The following is a 10760-nucleotide window of genomic DNA, read 5'->3' as shown; positions in this document are numbered from 1 at the left end:
TGTCTGTCAAAACTTCTCAACCGCATTGGACAAAGTCGAGATAGGTATCATCTGTCTCGCTCAATTAATATGTGAGAATCAGGAAAAAAAAAAAAAAAAAACGCTCAATTATTTTGTACAGAAATAAATGCTTTTAACAAGAGAGGTTCGGAAAAAATTGTTCCTTTTTAAACGACTTCGACAAGTACGCATGCATGTCAGGCATTCTTTCTTGAATAAAAAAAAACAAAAACAAACGTTATTTCGCTGATAGCGGCATGGGGCAATGAGGTCGGGTCGTAAGCTTTTAGTTTTCATGTTCAAGCCCAAGTAACAGTGTTTTTTTTTAATTTTTTTTTTTATTTTGAAAGTTTTAACGTTTAAACAGAGTCAAAAAACTTTTTATTTGTCGTAACATTTTTCTTATTTCAAGGCTTAAATAGTGTGATTTTTTTTTTTTTCCTTTTTAAAACAAAAACCGAATTATTTTCAAGTTTCAAGTTCGCTTGAACTCATTGTTTTTTTTTTCACACCCCTCTCCACCCGGGCTGCGTCTAATTTATTTTTCCTGGGGATTGCTCATTATCCTTACTACACCACCTCTCAACACCCGGGCAACGCCGAGTACCCCCTGCTAGTTATATATAAAAAATATTTTCTAAAAATCAATAGTAGGTTCTCTACAGTGCAATGTAGACTACAATGTATTGTGGACTAAGTCACTGTGAGAGGCATGTGAAGATTCCTTCTGGTGCATTATGATGGATCCCTAACTAGAGCAGGCAATCAATTAATATTGTACTTTGATGATTTTATAACGTAGGAGTGTTTCATTAGATTTTTAGATTTTGTATGTTGCTTTTAGATATGAAAATATTGTACTTTGATGATTTTATAACGTAGGAGTGTTTCATTAGATTTTGTATGTTGCTTTTAAATATAAAAATATTTGAGATATTAGTTGGGCCATTCTTCTGAAAAGACTTTAAATTGTTTGCTTAGTGCATTTCTCTGTGAAAGTTCATTGGTATTTGTTACTTGTCAGATGTTATTTTCTTAATGCAAATGCACTTGTGATGTAAGGCATCACAAGTGCATTTGAGAAGTTTTATCACTGCACAAACAGAAGAGCCCGGCATAGAATCAATCAAGAGTAGGCTATATAAGACAGAAGCGCATTCGAAATGAATGTTTCTGTTTAGAGCACAATTAAACCATGATACTTGACTTTTGCTTTTTAAACTTTAATCCAAGCCATTATATATAAAATTTTTATAAAATCAACAGTAGGTTCTCTACAGTGCAATGTAAACTACAATGTATTGTGGACTAAGTCACTGTGGAGAGGCATGTGAAGCTTCCTACCGGTGCACTGCAGGGAGTTCCAAAGTAGAGCAGGCAATCAATCGATTTGATTAAAAATAGGTGATTTCAATGAAAGTTGATCCTCATTCAATTCTGAGCAACGTTAGGTCTCCCTGCTAGTATATCTGTCTATATACCTATAAAAGTGAGAATGTGTGTGTGTGTGAGAGGACAATTCTCAACCTATATACTCAACGAATTTTTGATCTAGAGACTTGAAATTTTGTATGTAGGGTATTCAGGCATGTGGAGAACCTTTTAATCAGTTTTGATCTGAAAAAAAAAAAAAAAAAAAAAAAAAAGAAAAAAAAAAAAGGCTTGTGAAGGGGTCAAAATTGAAAAATTGGTATGTGGGGATCATCCGATTTTTATCTGTCAACTGTTTTTGTGTATGCCTGAATCATTCACATGAGAGATTCCTCATGTTAAGAATAAGTAGGTTTGAAAACACTTTAATAATCATGTCAAGCTGGCCTAATTGTTATCGTACTTAACTGGCTGTCTTTAGGTTTTTATCTCAGCTAGAGTATTTTATATATATATATATATATATATATATATATATATATATATATACAGGGTGGGCCAAAATAAGGGTCCTATCTTTAAATTTGAATAACTTCCACAAAATAAAAGTTAAACTCACCAAACTTTATGTGTGTGTAGACTGACCCTTCCGAGATTTTTTTGAAATAAACAAAACAAATTTTGGCCGAAAAACACTTCTTAAAACTTACATGAATTTATGAATTTTTAAAAATAGGACCCTTATTTTGGCCCACCCTGTATATATATATATATATGAACAAATTTTGCTAATTCCTGCCCTCTGATGAGAAGGAGAGTATTTCTTCGAAACTCCGCGGATTAAGGACTATCCACTTATCTTGTGCTTCCTTTTTTAAAATTATATATATATTTTGTTATTACAAGGAGTGAACTGTTTAGAAAAAACAATACTTGCATGCACAGGTCTCAGTTTCTGTATGAATTAAAATAAATTATTTATGTGTATCTTACGACTGGGCAATGCCGGGCTGCCTGCTAATATATATATATATATATAGCTTATATGTAATTTAACAACTTGGGGTAGTAATTACTAGGGCTATGACAACAGCATATTCTTTTCATTGTTTTGACTCTTGAGTATATATCCAACACAGACACAATCAACCGAGAACCACATCACTACGTAAAAACATAAGATAGCAAGGGGTATATACCTGAGAATCAAAACCAGGAAAAGAATATGCTGTTGTCATAGCCCTAGCCATTACATATCAGTCAATAAGATTCTCATTTAGATAGCTCAATAGTGCAATACTAGAGCTATAAATGTTTTCTTTAGAGATAACACTTTAATAAGAATAGACATACAAGTATTTACTCAGTTTCAATGTTTTTCTTTTATTGGTAACACTTTGCGTACAATTGTTTCATCCCCTGGTGTTGACATCTAAGTTTATAACAGTTCATTTATTATAATTATTACAACTTGGGCTTCATAACAAAAAAGGTCCTATTCGAAGGCTGTGAAACTTTTGAAAAACTGCTTTTTTTCTACACGCTGATAAAGCCCAAGTTGTGCAAATTATAATTAATGAATGGTCTCATCAGATCACCAAAGTTAAGCAACGTTGAGCCTTGTTAGTACCAGATTTGTGACCATTTAGGAATTCTAGGTGCTGTATGCGCTCTCCGCTTATCTCGGCATTTCTTTCCAGTTGTCTTGTACATACACTTCACTTGCCACTGGTATTTAACAATGCCGACTCAGGAGAGGTGTGGTTGGAAATTTCGCACCTCCTGCCACAAAAATGTCACACGCAGGCACCCCTATCTGGGTATTATTAAAGACTGAAGGAGCCTGCTGTCTCTCTCTATAAATATATATATATTATTTAATATTTTACGCGCATCTTCGTCAGCATAGGTAAGGATCGAACTCATGAAATCAGTATCCGCATTCTAATATGCTACCAATGAACCACGGTTGATCACCACTTTAATGCACGGTTTTTTATCACTTATAAAGATTTGTTGCTGGCATTTTTTTTTTAAGTTGTTAATATTGCTAAAAAGAAATGCCAACAACAAATAACCTTCAGATTGTGAGAGAATATACAATTATTTCCACAGCCAAACAACGTCACAGCCGACAAGAGCTTCCAGTTTGTTGGCTGTCATGGCTCTTGTGTGCTGCGATGATGTCTGGCTGTGGAAATAAATATATATATATATGAAGTAATCAGTAATAACAAACAGTAGTAAGAAATAAAATTGTATTTTTAAAACAAAAATGGCAGCAGAGTCTGTTGAATTAACTGATATAAACATTAATTACATCGAAACATGGATCAAAGTTTAATATTTATCAATCAATTCCTAAAAATTCATAGATGCAAGCAATCCACTTCAATTCTGAATAAAAATTATTTACAAATCGGTTCTCTAAAAAGAAAGAAAAAAAAAAAATTGTAAAAGTAATGCAACTCAGTCTTCAAACATTTTTTTTTTAATTAGATTTTTAAATTTTTTATTTGTGTTTGTACAATTATGGGATGCATAAAATTGACTGCATTAATTTTAGTGAAAAAATGTCCGAGTGTATCATTTTCGTTCAACACGTGAAGAAATCTGGGAGATTCTTAAATTCCGTACAGATGCTACGATTCCATAGACCTGAAATAAAAAAGACAATGCTTATTAGCAACAAGAAAAATGAGGACCATGACCGTAACAGAATCACAGTCACGATAGTAAAATAATTAGCAACTTTAGTGCTTCTGCAGTATAATGCAATTTCAAAAAATGCCCCCTCCTTATTCCCAGAACACTGCCGATCAAGGTACAAGTGGCAAGCTTTCCGCCTTTATTAACCCTGCCACTCACCTTAAATCTAAGTGACAAGAACTCTTTCCAATCTCTTAAAACCACACAATTGTCTATAAAAGGAAAAAAAAAAGAAAAAAGGTTAACTGCCCTAAAATGCTACAATGACTTAGAAAGCTCCACCTCATCTAAATTCTAAATAATTTATATTTGTATTTTTTTTCTTTTGTTTCTGTTTCAGGACGTTTACGTGTAATTGTCCATAATCCTACCATTAACCCTAAGTCAGAATAGCACCCCCCCCAACAACAAATCCCTAATTAAGATAATCTTAAAAAACAAAAAAGAAAAGAAAGAAAAAAGAAAAACCAGTCACCACAACCTCTAAAGAAATTGTGCAATGTATTTATTTTTAAACAGTCCTTAGATTTCAGTTTCTTGTATATAAAACGCATTACTCTTGAGTTCATTTTTTTTTTTAAATGGACATATAGTATTTTTAAGATATTGCAGTATATTTATGGTTCTTGTTTAGAAATTCCCATATACAAACAAAAAATAAAGAAAAATCTGTATGATGACCTATGATGAAATAAAAATATCATATTCCAAAAAACATTAATTTTAATTTTATTTTGGACTATTATTCTCATCTTTATTGGTTGTTGTTTTTCACATCGTTTCGGCCAACTATTCCTCTGGCCTTCGTCAGGTGGTAACCGCGACGGATAGGAACTCTGAATCTCCTAACTGCATTCTCAGCAATCACTGCCACCCGTAGTTGTGTCGTCTCACCACGTTTTGGCCAAGTAAACCTCTGGCCGGCTTTTGGGTAGGATTGAAACCATTATCTTCAGACAATGTCCATCTGGAACCGTAGAGATTCAACGTCTATCAACTGCGCCATGGTCCCCGAAGGCCGATCAAGGTTGGATTCTTTGATCTTATAAATCCATGTTTATTTATTATCTGATCTTCCATAGCCGGGTCCGTACTGATTGATATATATATTATTCCTTACTTGGAATTCATTTTTGAGATGAGCATTATATATATTAATTTATTTTTATTTCGGACTATTATTCTCATCTTTATTAGTTGTTACAACTAATAAAGATAAGAATAATAGTCAGAAATAAAAATAAAATGAATATATATAATGCTCATCTCAAAAATGAATTCCAATTAAGGAATAATATATATATATATATATATATATATATATATATATATATCCAAAAACATGTATAATATATAATCATTTTTAAGCGATCAATGAGAATTTGTCAACAAAAAAAACATCAACCTTGCAAGTTCAAATTTTTGTTGAGTTACCTCCATTTGTTTTTTGTATCAAGCTTGTCTTCAAAAGGGAGGACAATACAGCCAGTCTTCTGTTACTCATAAAATTTGATTTTTGAATTTAAAAATCTACTTTTAATATAGGGGGAATTCTGGACAAGAATTGAAGTTACTGTAAGGAAACTTAATTTTCACTGGTATATTCCGATTGATACACTAATGCAGCAATTTTCATTATTTTAATCTTGTATTTTAACAAAAATATACCGATTTTATTAAAAAACAAAAACAAAAAAAAAACGTATAAAAATGTAATGTATGGTGCTTCTACACTATTAGGACAAAATTTTGTAGTCGATAAATGGAATTTTTAGATAAAAAAACAATAGTTTCTACTGATTTTTTTTCAATTGTAATAAATTACAATGGTAGCTTCAAAATTAGGCAATCGAAATTACCTGAATTTTACTGAATTATTATAAAAAAACACTTAATCGTGTTTCACCTTAAAAATTTCAGCCAATTTGTTTAAATCGAAAAGGAAAATTATCTCCCTTTTAAACTCTCCTGCGTCTAACGATCATTTTCATCAAATTTTATTTTTTATTTTCTTTATTAATAAATAATTTTCTACCTTATTGATTTTCGTAATTTTTTGATATAATCATCTTAAAATACGAAGAATAGGTAAATACCATTGTTTTCATATGAAATCCAGTTTTACGATTTTTGAAATTTCGTCCCAATAGTGTAGAAGTTGGTTGTTTTTGTTTCATGGCATATCAACCCTTTTCAGGATATTTGATGCCAAATTCAGTGATTTTGAAGAAAAATATTTTTAATAGAATGTATTTGCTTTTTTTAAATCTGTTTCTATTTAACCCATAGATGAGACCCTAACAGGTACTACTACCCTGGATCAGAGTGGACCTAAGAGCAATGGCAATTAAAGGGTGGCTCCACATTCCCCAAAGCCCGCAAGCTGGGGCCTCACCATCGGATATAGTTTAAAGTCATATCCAAGACCATAATAGTGTAGAAGTGTTGATGTTTATGGTTTGTGGATCATCAAGCTCTTTCATTTCTTTTTTTATTTATTTATTTATTCCATTTTCACCCCAAATTACGCACAATGCCACGATAGGGAGCTACTATCGGGGACATAAGTTGCAAGGATATTATGACGGGAGACATGAACTTCTGCATGTCATTAAAGTTGGGAAAGCAGAATTCCAAAGTCTAACAGTTCTGGGAAAGAAACTATTGGAGTAGAAAGCTTTCTTACATCTAGGGATCTCTACTGTGTAGGGGTGGGATTTAGCTCCTTATGGGGTTCGTCGAGGGTATTTACAATTGCTTATAGTTCGTCAGAGCATGCACCATTAAAATACTTGAATGTGACCATCTATTTTTGTGCCTATTCTACTAGAAATTGGATGTCTTCCTCTAGTGTTTCTGCCATTTCCTTAGATATGTGCTCATTTGTTTTCTCCTCTTTCAATTAAATTAATTTCAAATTATTAAGATATTTTAAACAATTATACGTTTTTTAATGTGTATCGCTGATATTTTATTTTTTAATGTGTATCGCTGATATTAGATTTTTTAATGTGTATCGCTGATATTAGATTTTTTAATGTGTATCGCTGATATTAGATTTTTTAATGTGTATCGCTGATATTAGATTTTTTAATGTGTATCGCTGATATTAGATTTTTTAATGTGTATCGCTGATATTAGATTTTTTAATGTGTATCGCTGATAATTATTTTTTAATGTGTATCGCTGATAATTATTTTTTAATGTGTATCGCTGATAATTATTTTTTAATGTGTATCGCTGATAATTATTTTTTAATGTGTATCGCTGATAATTATTTTTTAATGTGTATCGCTGATAATTATTTTTTAATGTGTATCGCTGATAATTATTTTTTAATGTGTATCGCTGATAATTATTTTTTAATGTGTATCGCTGATATTTTATTTTTTAATGTGTATCGCTGATATTTTATTTTTTAATGTGTATCGCTGATATTTTATTTTTTAATGTGTATCGCTGATATTTTATTTTTTAATGTGTATCGCTGATATTTTATTTTTTAATGTGTATCGCTGATATTTTATTTTTTAATGTGTATCGCTGATAATTATTTTTTAATGTGTATCGCTGATAATTATTTTTTAATGTGTATCGCTGATAATTATTTTTTAATGTGTATCGCTGATAATTATTTTTTAATGTGTATCGCTGATAATTATTTTTTAATGTGTATCGCTGATAATTATTTTTTAATGTGTATCGCTGATAATTATTTTTTAATGTGTATCGCTGATAATTATTTTTTAATGTGTATCGCTGATAATTATTTTTTAATGTGTATCGCTGATATTTTATTTTTATGTGTATGGCTGATATTTTATTTTTATGTGTATCGCTGATATTTTATTTTTATGTGTATCGCTGATATTTTATTTTTATGTGTATCGCTGATATTATATTTTTTATGTGTATTGCTGATATTATATTTTTATGTGTATTGCTGATATTTTATTTTTATGTGTATCGCTGATATTATATTTTTATGTGTATTGCTGATATTTTATTTTTATGTGTATTGCTGATATTTTATTTTTATGTGTATTGCTGATATTATATTTTTATGTGTATCGCTGATATATTTTTATGTGCATCGCTGATATATTTTTATGTGTATCGCTGATATATTTTTATGTGTATCGCTGATATATTTTTATGTGTATGGCTGATATATTTTTATGTGTATGGCTGATATATTTTTATGTGTATCGCTGATATTAGATTTTTATGTGTATCGCTGATATTATATTTTTATGTGTATCGCTGATATTATATTTTTATGTGTATCGCTGATATTATATTTTTATGTGTATTGCTGATATTATATTTTTATGTGTATTGCTGATATTATATTTTTATGTGTATTGCTGATATTATATTTTTATGTGTATTGCTGATATTATATTTTTATGTGTTTTGCTGATATTATATTTTTATGTGTTTTGCTGATATTATATTTTTATGTGTTTTGCTGATATTATATTTTTATGTGTATTGCTGATATTATATTTTTATGTGTATTGCTGATATTATATTTTTATGTGTATTGCTGATATTATATTTTTATGTGTATTGCTGATATATTTTTATGTGTATTGCTGATATATTTTTATGTGTATTGCTGATATTATATTTTTATGTGTATTGCTGATATATTTTCATGTGTATTGCTGATATTATATTTTCATGTGTATTGCTGATATTATATTTTTATGTGTATTGCTGATATTATATTTTCATGTGTATTGCTGATATTATATTTTCATGTGTATTGCTGATATTATATTTTTATGTGTATTGCTGATATTATATTTTTATGTGTATTGCTGATATTATATTTTTATGTGTATTGCTGATATTATATTTTCATGTGTATTGCTGATATTATATTTTTATGTGTATTGCTGATATTATATTTTTATGTGTTTTGCTGATATTATATTTTTATGTGTTTTGCTGATATTATATTTTTATGTGTATTGCTGATATTATATTTTTATGTGTATTGCTGATATTATATTTTTATGTGTATTGCTGATATATTTTCATGTGTATTGCTGATATTATATTTTCATGTGTATTGCTGATATTATATTTTTATGTGTATTGCTGATATTATATTTTCATGTGTATTGCTGATATTATATTTTCATGTGTATTGCTGATATTATATTTTTATGTGTATTGCTGATATTATATTTTTATGTGTATTGCTGATATTATATTTTTATGTGTATTGCTGATATTATATTTTTATGTGTATTGCTGATATTATATTTTTATGTGTATTGCTGATATTATATTTTTATGTGTATTGCTGATATTTTATTTTTATGTGTATTGCTGATATTATATTTTTATGTGTATTGCTGATATTATATTTTTATGTGTATTGCTGATATTTTATTTTTATGTGTATTGCTGATATTATATTTTTATGTGTATTGCTGATATTATGATAGAGCTACTGAAAGAAAAGAAAAAATGCTTACTCATTTCTTTGTGGCAAAAGACTGTGAAGATATTGACATGAAAAAGATGAAACAGGTGCACAGACGGCTGTCGGCGTGTTTATCATCTGCGAATAAAATGCAAAATATTAAGAAATCCAATTTTATTTGAAAATTATGAGAGAATTTTTAATATGAAGTATTAAACTACATATATTGCAAGAATGGCAGTGGATAATGGAAAAAAAAAATTGAAATTAAAATGAATTTATCACTGGGAAGAGAAAGAGAAAGATGAAGATGGACAGAAAGAGAAACAGAAAAAAACAATGGAAGGAGAGAGAGAGAGATGAAAGGAGAGAGAGAGACAGATGAAAGGAGAGAGAGAGACAGAGATGAAAGGAGAGAGAGACAGAGATGAAAGGAGAGAGAGACAGAGATGAAAGGAGAGAGAGACAGAGATGAAAGGAGAGAGAGACAAAGATGAAAGGAGAGAGACAGAGATGAAAGGAGAGAGACAGAGATGAAAGGAGAGAGAGAGAGAGAGAGAGACAGAGATGAAAGGAGAGAGAGAGAGACAGAGATGAAAGGAGAGAGAGAGAGACAGAGATGAAAGGAGAGAGAGAGATGAAAGGAAAGAGAGAGACAGAGATGGAAGGAGAGAGAGAGAGAGACAGAGATGAAAGGAGAGAGAGAGAGAGAGACAGAGATGAAAGGAGAGAGAGAGAGAGAGAGAGACAGAGATGAAAGGAGAGAGAGAGAGAGAGAGAGACAGAGATGAAAGGAGAGAGAGAGAGAGAGAGAGACAGAGATGAAAGGAGAGAGAGAGAGAGAGAGAGACAGAGATGAAAGGAGAGAGAGAGAGAGAGAGACAGAGATGAAAGGAGAGAGAGAGAGAGAGAGAGATGGAAGGAGAGAGAGAGAGAGAGAGAGATGGAAGGAGAGAGAGACAGAGATGGAAGGAGAGAGAGAGAGAGACAGAGATGAAAGGAGAGAGAGAGACAGAGATGAAAGGAGAGAGAGAGACAGAGATGAAAGGAGAGAGAGAGAGACAGAGATGAAAGGAGAGAGAGAGAGACAGAGATGAAAGGAGAGAGAGAGAGACAGAGATGAAAGGAGAGAGAGAGAGACAGAGATGAAAGGAGAGAGAGAGAGACAGAGATGAAAGGAGAGAGAGAGAGAGAGACAGAGATGAAAGGAGAGAGAGAGAGAGAGACAGAGATGAAAGGG

At 30.9% G+C, this 10760-nt stretch overlaps 1 protein-coding gene across 1 annotated transcript in view; it reads right to left on the bottom strand.

Annotated features, from left to right (window-relative positions):
• Window positions 1-9568: 9568 nt before the first annotated feature.
• The window catches only part of LOC145261003 (WD repeat-containing protein 75-like), a gene marked incomplete in the record, with an annotated part of 75034 nt that continues 73842 nt past the window's right edge, over window positions 9569-10760 (bottom strand). The window contains 1 exon segment of the mRNA XM_080119131.1: window positions 9569-9658. Coding sequence (XP_079975257.1) covers window positions 9569-9658 — 90 coding nt within the window.

Source organism: Euprymna scolopes, chromosome 37 (genome assembly GCF_053919585.1).
Source record: "Euprymna scolopes isolate OS-2025 chromosome 37, ASM5391958v1, whole genome shotgun sequence".
In the NCBI taxonomy this organism is placed as follows: Eukaryota; Metazoa; Mollusca; class Cephalopoda; order Sepiida; family Sepiolidae; genus Euprymna; species Euprymna scolopes.
The sequence above is the reverse complement of the archived record's forward strand: the minus strand, read 5'-3'. Positions and strand labels throughout refer to the sequence as shown.